This window comes from Amblyomma maculatum, chromosome 7 (genome assembly GCF_055883805.1).
Source record: "Amblyomma maculatum isolate TAMU_Amacu chromosome 7, ASM5588380v1, whole genome shotgun sequence".
Lineage (NCBI taxonomy): Eukaryota > Metazoa > Arthropoda > Arachnida > Ixodida > Ixodidae > Amblyomma > Amblyomma maculatum.
The window spans coordinates 25,004,918-25,018,129 of NC_139350.1; the positions used below are offsets into that span (position 1 = coordinate 25,004,918).

General features: G+C 45.6%; 1 protein-coding gene across 8 annotated transcripts in view; it reads right to left on the reverse strand.

Moving 5' to 3' along the window:
- The window catches only part of LOC146182829 (phosphatidylcholine:ceramide cholinephosphotransferase 2-like), a 240,412-nt gene that overhangs the window by 32,557 nt on the left and 194,643 nt on the right, over window positions 1–13,212 (reverse strand). For all 8 annotated transcript variants that reach the window (XM_084608946.1, XM_084608944.1, XM_084608942.1 and 5 more), the window contains 2 exons: window positions 12,187–12,343; window positions 5,973–6,148 (listed from right to left, as the gene is read on the reverse strand). In XM_084608946.1, coding sequence (XP_084465072.1) covers window positions 5,973–6,148; window positions 12,187–12,343 — 333 coding nt within the window. The remainder of the gene's footprint in view (window positions 1–5,972; window positions 6,149–12,186; window positions 12,344–13,212) is intronic.

Sequence of the window (13,212 nt, forward strand, 5' to 3'; positions counted from 1 at the left end):
GAACACGACGGCTGCACTGCAACCGCTGGATCAGGGCATAATTCAGCACGTAAAATGCAGATACAGGAAGCATGTGCTAGAACGGATGCTGTTGTGCAAGGAGGCAGGGCAAGAATATGACCTAAACCTCCTCAGTGCAATTCATATTTTAGTGCAAGTTTGGAACAACACGCTGGCCGAGGTCATAGCCAACTCCTTCAGGCACAGCGGGTTTGTCCGCCCTGATGACTGTGACGTTCCTGCAGAGGTGACTGCAGAGGGTACCCCGGAGCCCACTGAAAATATGGACAACGAAGAGGTGGATGACAGGCGCTTTGAATTTCTCCTACCAAGTGGTGTCCAGCTTGCCGACTACGTAGCAATAGACGATGATGCTGCCGTTGCTGGCCTGCTGACTGACGATGACATATTATCGGAAGTGCTCGACGGGGACGAAAATCATTTCGATGAAGACAATCGCGACCCGCCATCGCGACGTCGCACCGTGCAGGAGGCCGCAGAGGCCCTCGCTGTACTAGAGGAATTTTGTGTAGAGTGTCGCGACAGTGAGCGTGCGCACCACCACCTGATGGGGTTGAAGAAAATCGTTCTCATGCAAATTCCGGCGACTAGGCAAACAAAAATAACGCAGTTTTTCATGCAATAAAGGTATGTTTATGCGCCGTACATTTTTCTTGTTATTTTCATGGTCCATTCGATAATCCGGAATTCGGTTAACTCATTTTTTCCGGTCCCTTGAGATCCGGATTAACGAGCTTTTACTGTAATAGGGAGTTATAGTCATTATAGCATAGTGTGATCTGCTTCCACGCTCTGACCGTGTGCCCACGCTAGCATGATCCGATACGACGGGTATGGCCGCCAGTGTGCATGCCTGCGCTGATCGGTGCCGAAGCGGCATGTGCGCCAGGAAGCATGCAACTCATTCAGAGCCATCACCGCATGCGCAGTGGTGCCCCGCAGAAATGAATTGTGCTAAGCTGTAACCACTATAACCTTCTAGTTAGAATATCTCGGCCAGTTATGCTTTCGTCATGTCCATGCCACTTCACGACATACTGTGACGCAGCTGCAAGTCATGCTCATGCAGCGAACGAATGCATGCACCATGCAAAGCAATAACATTCAGTTTTCATGATTAACGATGCTAGCGAAGACCATGCAATGGAATTTGCAGGAAGAAAGAGCTCAACTGCCACAGGCGTACGATTAAGCACATTAGCTCAAGTTTTACAAAATTTATTCCCAAGTCCTCAATACCAGTACCAATGTGTACATCACAAAACAAGGGTTTGTTTGGTACCACTCGCACGTCTCTACGACAACTGGTTTGCCGCCACGGCCCCCCGAAGTGTCGCACCCCATCCGGTTTCGAAAACCAAAGGCTGTCTATATGAATCCCTTGCACGTTAGAATTCAGATTGAAAAGCAGTTCTGTGCACCATATGGTGCCAATTCATTTGACACCACTCAGAAACCTGCATCTCAAATGGATGAATCAATTTTGCCATAATTGGGATTGCAAGTGGCAACACACACACACGCCCATTCCCAAGTGGAGTATATAAGGCCGGTCGATAGTATAGTAGGTAATGCAGCAACAGCAGGGGGACCAGGTAGTGAATTCCCACTTTATGGGTGGTCGAATCGTAAGGGACCACCTAAACGTTTATTTTGAAATGTCACTGAAATGAAAAACTTGCAGTTATAAGCCTGTGGTCAAAACTAGGTATGAAAATGACATACCTTGGCAGTAGACACGTCTTCAGACAAGCAAAAGCTAAATGAAAATTCTGCACCAACTTTGAATCCGCTTTATTTGAAGAAATCATTTTCTTCTGACGTGTGTAGCACACACCACCAATTAAAACTCTCCACACCTTCCACTTTGCACAACACGTCATTGTGTGCGTTGTTGCACCGAGCAATGAAAATGCGGACTTTATTCAGTGTTCAGTGAAGTTTGACAATCTTGTCGCGGTCTTTCAAAATGATCGCGACGGTCGATGAGGCAATGCCAAGCTCTCTGCAGAGGTGGATTTGCCTTTTCTCTGCATCTATTTCTTGCAATATGGCTACTGTTTCTTACAGCAAAAACTGGTTTAGCTTTTTCTTGGTGCCATCAATGGCTGCATTAATCATCGGATCTCACATGAACTTTGCAACAAGATTATCCGCAACAAAAATTCCTGCCTGCATGTGCAAATGGCACGAATGACCAGCCAGCAATTGACACACAACACAGAAAAAATGAACGTAGCTAGGCCTGCTGGCTACTACATATAAAATCACAGCTTTGTGGTGGCGCTAGGTGTTGGCAAGAGATATGGTGACAATAATAGATATGACCCATAGCATGCACACTAAAATGGTGGTTTCTGTTTCACGCGGAGCTGTGGCGTTAAATTTAGGCGGATTCGTAATACTCATGTTTCTTGATAAAATAAAAAATAAAAAAATTACATCATTTTGAAATATATGTTATATTGAAATTTGTAATTTTGAAATATTATTACACTAAAACATTGAAAATCAGTTGGAGATTTTCAAAACGTTCGTTAATTTGAAAAATTTGTTAATGTGGTGTTTGTAGTAACGAGATTTGACTAGCTAAGAAATTATTTGCAATGCTGCAGCTATGATCACATGACTTGGCCGCTATCTTGAACCTGAAAGCGACAAATAAACTGATGAGAAACCGGCAAATGTGAGCAGTAAGAGCCAACACTTAATAATCGAGTAAAATGAGAACCTCCATGAATGCACCTACTTCCCCTCCCCAACCTCTGCTCTTCAAATGGCAACGATGAACAGAGTCAAGCTAGTCTGTCCGAATGACTTTTCTTTACCTAGCTTTCATGGCCGCGTAAAAAAAGGTTGGTTGCGACAAATATACCTGCTCGCGTCTGTCATGCAGAAAAAACGAGCCTTCAGCCAAAAAGCGATCACTACAGTATTGCTGGTGCCAAATTTGGACACAATAGAGCCTAAAGTATTGTTCGTGAAAATGTACACCTTCCTATGGGGTGCGTGACAGTTTCTGAATGAAGTTCGAAATGTCGCACAAGTCTGAATAATTGGAGCCCGAAAAATCAGTTGGCTGCTGTCCTATGTTGTGACCGTTTTTATACAGTCGACGACTGATTTTTCGGACCCCCAATTTTTCGGACATGCCTTATAAAGTCAATTTATTATGCGGCTCGATTTATTATTACGGCTACTGGCTAAAAATGACATGCTTGCACGCAGGCAACTCGCACGCTTGATCGTCTGCCAGCATCCATGCAGAGTCGATGCTATTGCATCAACTCCGCGAGGGGTCACCGGCCGCCGCTGGTCAAATTGCAGAAGACGGTACCAAAGCTATTGACACCGGAGACTGACCACGGCAGCACGAGAGAAAGCGGTCTTTTAGAAAGCCGTGCTCGGCAGGAGTGCAGGCTAATTTGTGCTGAATGGGACAGGGATATGAAGGAAAGTGCTCCTTCGCGGCGGCTGCCGATATGTGTGGACAGCACCCTGCCCACCTGCAGATATATGCTTGCGAACGACCCGAGTCGTTCGGCTGCTGTCGTACACAATTCCGAGAGGTCAAGAAACTGAAGAAACCGGCGGCCAAGGAAGACAGCAGACAAGGTTGAAAGCTATGCAAACGCAGGCGGGATGGGAAAGGAGAATGTGAATGCGTCTGGCGCGGCAACCGGAAGTTTGACAACCGAGCGTCACCTGGTGGCGCTTCGTGGGCGGGGCTAACGGGGCGGAGTTCCCTGAGCTGTTTTTGTTTTTTTTCTGGTGTCTCCAAGTGTTGAGTTGAGGGGAGAGAGGAGGAGTGACATTTTTAATCGCCGATACCTCCGGTCTAGCTGAAAAATTCTTGCAGTGAATTGACTTGTGAGGGAGTACCTATCTCTTGACCAATTTGCTTTACCTCATTTTAGGCATTGCATGACCCCTTTAAGACTGAATGCAACAACATAGCAAGGTGCTGTTTCACAATATGGCACCCTTTCATGTGCACTTCTGGCAAGCTGCCGTAAACACTGATGCATAAACACATTAACAGGGGTAAGAGAAGAAGTTACTGTGCCAGCCATGTGATGCTTTTAACATTTTGTATCTGTCAATGTTTTGTTGTCACAGCTGATAGAACTTTCTTTAGTTCAAGTTGGTTAATCAAATTACGGCAACAACACAAGAATCAAGGTCAGAATAGTAGGAGAAAACACAGCAAGATGGCAGACTGAGGAGGCAAGGTAGATGAGAGAGAAAGGATTTAATGACATCGAAGAGGCCAGGCCTGCTATTCATAGGATTTGGTGCTTTGAATGAGATGAGTTAATAAAACTTTAAAGGAAGACGTGGCTGCAGCATGCTTACAAGAACAAATGCCAAAATAAAAGGACAGAAACAGAAATAAACTCATACACGCACGGAGGCACTCGCATATGCACACACATGTGCAGACGCGAACACGAAAACTAAGATCTAAAATGCAAAAAAAAGGGGAAAATAAATATACACAAAAACGAAAGAAAACGCACATATATTTAACGCAGACGCGAGTAGAGGTATAGGAGTCAGTTCACAAGTAGCTGTGTCTACTTTGTCGTACTTTTTTAATGTACACATTGGCTCTGCTGCCTTCCCTATCACAGAATTTTTTGTAGCAACATATCATGACAATCGAAAAGCAGCGCAAAGCTGTGTTGTAGGAAAGCAAGTCGAGCACAGGCAGCACATTATATGCGCGATTGTGTCACAGCAGGCATTCTACAGCTGGCGCGTGCAGTGAGCGAATAATTTTAAGCCACACAGCGACGCGAATTCATGCCAAGCTCCCTTGTAAGGGCACCAGTGTATGAGTCAATTTTATATTAGTACAGAAGCTGACATCAAGGGAACAAACACTGCTCCCACAGGCCTGACCGTTAATAATCCAATGACATTCGCTCCAGCAGCGCGTTACTCACTGATTGTTAGCACTGGTGGAAAGCAATCGACGGTACTACACAACACTCGAACGACGCCCTGCTAGACACTCTGCTATCTTATCATACTGCTGCCAATGATCGATCGTTTGCGCGCTGAGCTGGCAGCAACGAATCTGCGCTGGAGGTTGCTTTCGCAAATTTTTTCAGTTGAGGAACTCGTAGGTTGGTTTCATCCGCGCACGCTTTTCTCATTTATCCCGATAGTGGTTTTGCTCTATCACTTCACTACGTCCGACGAGAAACGCAGGGGCACAGTACACAAACAAACCTGCTGCTCACAGTAGGCATCAGACTTTAGCAAACTCTCCTCGTCGTAACTTCACTTAGGAGCAAAACAAAACAGCATAGAATAAACACGCACAATGTTTGTTTGTAGTGGTGTGTCGCCGCGGGATGCTGTTTCCGACGAAGCGCAGCGCAGCGTCACCGATGTTCGCTGTAATCTTTTTTTGTCGGCTCATGGCTCAGAACAAATGCACGTGGCACGAATTGTGCATCGTAAGCTCGCAATATTTCCCGCATGACAGACGCCCACAAACAATTCGAATTCACTCTGATGAAGGAAGACGCACACAGCTGACGCGACTCAGCCCAGTTCGAAGCAAGGGCGGCCATGTTAGGCATGTTCTCCGTCGGCGGGGTCACCAGCCGTCCGGCTCATGGAGTCACCTGAAGTGCGCGCCTATTGGCGGAGGCTTGTGTGCATCCGCCAGCATCCGCCTTTGAGGGGCAAATGCCGCTGCCTTCTAAAGTTATACCCGACTATGGTTGCATAGATCCATCCGCCCTTTTTTTATTAGAGGGTGACCATTTGTTAAAGAAAGGGAAGCCATTAAAGAATTGTTTTGTTGTAGTTGTGCCAGCCACCCACTACAGAGCCCAGCGAGGGGACGCGACAGGAACTTATGTCCTTTCTTGTCCCCACCAGCTCCACGCCACCACTATAACCTGATATGGGGATATCAGCAGAGGCCTGCATACCTTGAGAGACATGTTGTTTGCGAGGGTGTGGTAGATCCAGAACACCCTGCTGGTGACATAGTAGCCAATCACCACATCAACAGTGTAGTGGCCGCGTGACAGTAGCACCATGAGTATCCCCACTGCACTCAGGACCAGGTAGACCAAGTGCAAGTATTTACAACGCTGGGGAGAATCTGCAGCAAACCAAGGAAAAGAGGATTAGCATTTTTTTTTTCTACTGAAAGCAGCTGTAGCAATTTGACACAAATGGCACATTCCAGGATTTGTATAACTGGTAAAGCAGCAAGCATTCGCAGTTAGCAAATTATCCTGTTACCAATCTGTATAATAACTGGCGAGGCCTAGGACTTTGTAAAAAGAAGGCGGGAAGATGGAACTTTCGACAACACAAAACAATGCAAACAAGAACCAAGGGGTAGCCTCCATACCGTAGCCAACATGTCGACAAAAGGACTTTTGAAATGGCCAGACAAAAAAAAAAAAAAATCTTTTGTCCAAATGCAGGCCAATACACTCAGGCTTCCCTTGGTCATTGTTCATTTTGCCTTGCACTGTCGAGACCCAGGCCTGCATAGAGACTTTGATCCCTGGAAGCCCGCACCAAAAAGCTGAGCCAATGGAAGCAGATATGGAATGCAGTTGCAATGCAGCATTACTGGACTAGCCAATAAAAGAGCAACATGCGACCCGCTGCCAAGATACATTTGGCGCAACTCTTACACGGTGTTCTTCAGGACTTCCCCAAGATAGACATTCAATTGTACCTTTGAGGTACATTACTCTTGGTACATTTTTGTGTCCATCTGACTGTATTAAATTAATGATTAATGAACTGTAGCAACATAGTCGTTAGCGTTCCAGTCAGAATAAACCATAAAGCTGCCTTTGAGCACCTTTTTCTGATGAATGGCAATACAGTGAAAGCTCGTTAATTCGACCCCCGTTAATTCGGCAAATCGGTCAATTCGACGTGCACACGAGGTCCCTTCAATTATACATAGGAGTCTATAGGACAAAACTCTCATTATTCGACCAAATTTTGGCGTGCGTAAGTTAATTCGACATAGCTCCATAGCCCCGTAGCCCGCCATTTCGCATTTCACTGCGGAAGGCGTAAAAAAAAAAAAAAAAAGACACGGCCAAGAGCGGCGCTAATGTGAAGCTGACAAAAAAAAGCCAGGTTACGCCATCCGCACTGTCATCGCCATCAGCAGAATGATGCGAGGGGAGCGAGGTCAGCCGGAAGTTCGTTCTTTCCTAGCCCTACCTTCGCGCAGTGGAGTCGTCGAGTTTCGCCTCAGCGTGTGTCGTCGCCACGTGCTTTTTGCATCTACGGTCACGCTTCGCCTACGTGTTTACTGTGCTGCATGTGTGCATAGAATGCTTTGCCTGCGCATCTTGACGCTGAGTGCTGCTGCGATGGCGACACCAGCAAAGCGGCCGAAGTATGAAGCGAACGACCTGGCCACAAAAGTGCAAATAGTGAAGGCGATCAAGGACGGCGTTTCACGCCAAAACGTGATGAACAAGTATGGAGTGAAGAGGACAACCTTGGCCACGTATGTCAAAAATGAAAAGAGAATCTTGGAGGCGTTCGACAGTGAAAGCTTCAATGCTGAAAGGAAAAGACTGCGGACGGCGGCCCACCCAGAGCTCGAAGAAGCCATACTGCGTTGGATCACAAACGCACGAGGGGCCTATCTCCCTGTGAATGGGTCACTAATTTGTGCACAGGCTGAAAGATTCGCCGCAAGAATGAATGTCGAAGATTTTAAAGCCTCCGAAGGTTGGCTCGCTCGTTTTAAAAGCCGGCACAATCTCACGTTCAAGAATGACTGTGGCGAAAGAGCTGCCGCGAGCGAAGAAGCAATCGAGGAGTGGCGGACTAACGACCTGTTTGAACATCTGGCTGCGTATGACGCGAAAAACATATTCAACACTGACGAAACAGCACTGTTCTTTAATGCTCTCCCGGACAAGACGATAACTTTCAAAGGTGACCCGTGCACAGCAGGAAAACGCAGCAAGGAAAGTAACTATTCTACTTGCCGCTAACATGACGGGAACAGAGCGGTTGCCGCTCTTAGTGATTGGAAAGGCGCAGAAGCCTAGATGCTTTAAAAACACGAGGGACCTTCCTGTTAATTATCACGCTAACAGGAAGGCTTGGATGACATCCAGCATTTTTCAGACGTGGCTGCATCAGCTTGACCGGCGCTTTGGAATGGAGAAGCGCAAGGTCCTCATGGTTGTAGATAATTGCAGTGCTCACAGCAAGGTGTCGGGTCTTGAATGGATCAAGCTGGTGTTTCTCCCACCTAATACAGCCTCAGCCCTATAACCCATGGATCAGGGAATAATTCAGATCGTGAAATGCAAATGTAAAAGCTCGCTAATTCGACTCCCATTAATTTGGAAAATCGGATAATTCGACCTTCGCGACTGGTCCCCAGAATTATGTATAGGAGTTTATGGGACGAAACTCTCGTTAATTTGGACGAATTTGACCGCACAACGGATAATTCGGACAACTTCGGGCAGCTACCGAGGCTCGAAAATGAAAATAAGACGAACGCGGCGCAATAGCGATACCCAAAAGCAGCATTGCTATGGACATCAATTCATCAACTTGGCTCAACTTGTGGCTGGATGGGCGCTTTTTCTTGTTTTTTCATGAGTCGACGTTACTGGCGGTGCCATTTTGTCGTTTTGCTGCAGTCGGTGCGCTACGCTGTTGTATTGAAGACTGCTCGCTTTAGTGCGGCTCATTGCTTCTCTGTTGTGCACTGGCATCACCGCACTCGCCTCCGATGGCAACACCGGCGAAACGGCCAAAGAGCTACGAGGCCAAGGACTTGGCTACCAAAGTGGAAATTTTGCGGGCCCTTAAGAATGGGCTCTCCCGACAAGAAGCAATGAAAAAATATGACGTTAAAAGGAGTACTTTAAGCACATATGTAAAAAATGAAGAACAGATTCTTCAGGCGTTCGAAAGCGAGAAGTTCCAAGCGTCAAGAAAGTGTCTGCGAACAGCAGCTCATCCGGAGTTGGAAGAAGCCTTGCTTTGGTGGGTAGTCAACTCGCGTGATGCAAACCTCCCATTGAGTGGACCCTCATCATGGTGCAGGCCGAGAGGTTTGCACTGATGATGCATATCGGTGGATTCAAAGCGTCAGAAGGGTGGTGTGCGCGCTTTAGAGACAGACATGGTCTCGTTTTCAAGACTGTGTGCGGCGAAAGAGGTGCCGTCAACGAAGATGTTGCCAACAACTGGAAGAACGCTCAGCTGCTGGAACGTATCGCAGCATATGATCCAAATGACATTTTTAATGCTGATGAAACAGCACTTTTCTTTAAAGCATTGCCTGACAAGACTGTGACAATGAAAGGAGATCTCTGCATCGGAGGAAAAAGGAGTAAAGAACGAGTCACCGTTCTTTTAGCCGCAAACATGACAGGGACAGAGCGCTTGCCGCTTGTCGTCATTGGAAAGGCACAAAAGCCACGGTGCTTTAAGAACGTGCCTGCTCTACCGGTGGAGTACCGGGCTAATAAAAAGGCCTGGATGACATCAGAAATTTTTCGCGGCTGGATACAAAAGTTAGACCGTCAGTTTTCCGCGAAGAACCGCAAGGTGTTAATTGTCCTTGACAACTGTAGTGCACATAACAGTGCCACCGGACTGAACAACATTGAAGTTGTTTTTTTGCCGCCCAACACTACATCGGCCCTCCAACCGATGGACCAAGGTATAATTCAGTATGTGAAGACTAAATACCGCAGGCGAGTGCTGGAACGCATGCTACTGTGCAATGAAGTCGGTAAGCAGTACAACGTGGATCTTCTGAGCGCGGTCAACATTCTTGCCTACATTTGGAAGAACACGCCTGCGCACGTCATCGCTAGCTGTTTTCGACACAGTGGCTTCGTTTTGCCTGAGCCCTGCAATAACACAGTGGCAGAAGTGTCGCCAGACGACAATGCAGATGACTGCCCGGATTTCGGAGGTGTGCTGCCGGATGCGGTGATACTCGCCGATTACATCAGCATTGATGACGGTGTTGCTACAGCCGGCTCTCTAACTGAGGAAGAAATTGTCCGGGACGTACTGCACGACGAAGATTCGGAGGAGGAATAGGGGCTACGAGAGGAGCAGCCTCGGCCCCCTCACACTGTGAAGGAAGCAGCAGAGGCCCTCGTTGTGTTAGAGGAATTTTGTTGGAGCACTGCAGATGGCATGCGCGCTGCTGAGCACCTGGAAGGACTGAGGAAAATAGTATCCGCGCGGGTTTCTGCGGGAAAGCAGACAAGCATCCGTGATTACTTTAAGTAATAAAGGTATGTTGAGATAAAATCGTGCATGTTTTTTTTTTTCTTTTGTTCTCTCCATAATTCGGACATATCTTACGGTCCCTAGAAGTCCGAATTAAGGAGCTTTTACTGTACAGAAAGCACGTCTTGCAGCGCATGCTTCTGTGTATGGAAGCGGGGAAGAAATACGAGCTTACGCTCCTCAGCGCTATAAACATTCTGGCTCATGAATGGACCAAGACGCCTCCAGAAGTGATCGCTAACTGTTTTAGGCATAGCGGGTTTGTATCACCGGACTGCCGTGCAGACACACTGCCATGTGAGACGGCTGACGCAAACGCAGAGGACGACAGCTGTTTTGACAGTGTCTTGCCTTCTTCTGTGCGGCTTGCTGATTACATCACCATCGATGGTGGCGCCCCAGTCGCCGGACAGCTGACTGAGGACGAGATAATTCAGGAAGTTAAAAGGACCGGCAACGATGATTCATCAGAAGATGATGCGCACGGTTAAAGAAGCTGCAGAAGCGCTGTCCGTTCTGGAAGAATTCTGCGAACAGATTACCGATAGTGCGCATGCCACGGAGCATCTGGCAGCGATTAGCGCTACTATCACCGGTCAAATTCGCCCAAAAATACAGATGGTGATAACTTCTTTACCAAATAAAGGTATGTCATCCAGGGGCTCATTTCGTATTTTTTTTTTTTAATTCGATATTCAGCAGTCGGATAATTCGACAGTTTTTCACGGTCCTGTCGATGTCGAATTAATGAGCTTTTACTGTATATATTTCCAAGTGCTGTACTTCTAGCTTGAAAAGAAAAAGTGATTGCAGCACAGTTCCAAGATTTCTGCCAACAGGAAAGTGAGTGCAAATAATTTCAGTCACATTTCACCAGAACTCTGCTCACAAAACCACTTTCACTGCTTTAGCCAATCACAGTGCAGTTCCAATGACAGGTCTCAGGGAGATTTAAGTCTGAGTGAGGCTCACAATGCCAGTCCATTTAAACAGAATAATGCTTCAGAACTGATGTTATAATGACTTTAAATTTGCCAAAATATTGCATGATATTTTAACATGGTAAAAGGCAGATTCAAAGCATTACCCATTTACTAACCATTCACAGCCCAAATGTAGTGTGTCAGAGGAAATATTTACTTGAACACTCATAGGTGTGCTGGAAGCTCTAGAACATGAAATTAAGGTTTGAATTGGTCTATTTTGATAAAATCTTGCTAGCCTGATCAGAATTAACCATGAGACCCATGGTACCAGTATTAGTGGGCATCCGGTACCATAGACTTAGGCCAAGACTACGCCTGCAGTCCGCATTATCCGGATTTCCAAAATGCTAGGGGTGAATTAATGAGCTTTTGCTGCAACAGGATTTGACCGTACTGCAATTTCAAACGAAAACCTTACAAACTCAAGGTCATGTAATGTTAACAGCTATTTAAAGATAGGCATAAATTATAGTAAAAGCTTGCTTGTATGTATTTTTTTAAATGTGGAAGAAAAAATGGTATGATCCAAACTGCCTGATTTCAAAACAGGTAACAGCTGAATGAGGTACAAAGGTATTTACCGATACTTTCACTTCTACATTCTATGTTCTCTTTCCCTTAGTATGCACTCATTTACACCAATAAGCCAGTAGACATACATTTTCCATATCATAGGTTTCCATTTGGGTTTATTTCCTCCTCTTGATTTTCTCTATGATTTTACTAAAGCTTGTTCTCAATCCATGTAGCTTTCTACCATTTATAGAATAAAGGATAATGTATATGAAATATGGTAGAAGGGTTTGCAGCAGACACACACATGTACAAAACACGAATATATTCTGTGCACCTTTGTTACTTTAAGGGTAGATGATTGACATGGTTTACTTACATTCCCTGACAACAAGGTAAGCAAGAGTTAAAATGACTGTGTGTCCACTGTAGATGTAGTCTCCACAGAATGTGTGCTGCCCATTGATAGACAGTCCAAATCCACTCAGCAGCTGGGCAACTCGTTTCATTATTAGCAGCGGATTTGTGCTATTAGCCTGGGGAAGAGAAAGTGGAACAAGAAGAAAAAAAAAATATGACATAATACTGCACGATCCTTCACACAAGAAATTGCAAAAATGCCAGAGGTAGCCAGTGCAAACCACCATACTGGAGCTAAATGACAATAACAAAAACATTTCCTGGTCAACGCTCAGGAGCAGTCACCAAGCAAAAGCAAAATCTTAACTGTAGGATCTACTTACAATGAAAGGCGGGTTAGTCTATTCCACTTACAGAGGCAATGAGGGCCAAATGAAATTCGTTACTATCAATAGATTACCGCATCCTAGAAATAAAGACACTACCTCGTCTGAAAAGGACTTTTTACAAGCCATAAAAGGCATAAAATGAAATATCCGCAGCCTACTTCACAAGTGAACCGCAGTGTGTCAACAGTTTCTTTTAGATGTGGATCTCAGAGGCTAGGTTCACTTCACAACAGTGATCAAACCCTTGTTTTCTGCGTAGACATCACGAGTTTGAACACAGCGGTGGAAAAATTTCAAAGTGCACTTTTTTCAGTAATAAATATGCTGTTAGTCGAATATTTAGGGGAATCCCTCAAAGTGGAGTAGATTTGTAATGAGGGAGTAATAACTTACGACATCCACTCAAGTGCAGCCAAATGGCTACTTGGGTGGACGTTATAAGCAATTACTCCCTTATAATAAATATGCCACATACTACTGGCCAAGCAACCGATTTTCACCGAGAAGAAAAGTTTGTGTTGTAGTACTCGGTGCCCATTTACCATAGGTGTCAGACAGGTTTAAGCATGCAACATGACAGCCTCCCAATTTATTACAGGTTGTATAAGATAGCTACCATGAAGAAAGAATAAATATTGTTAAAGAGAAATGTTTAC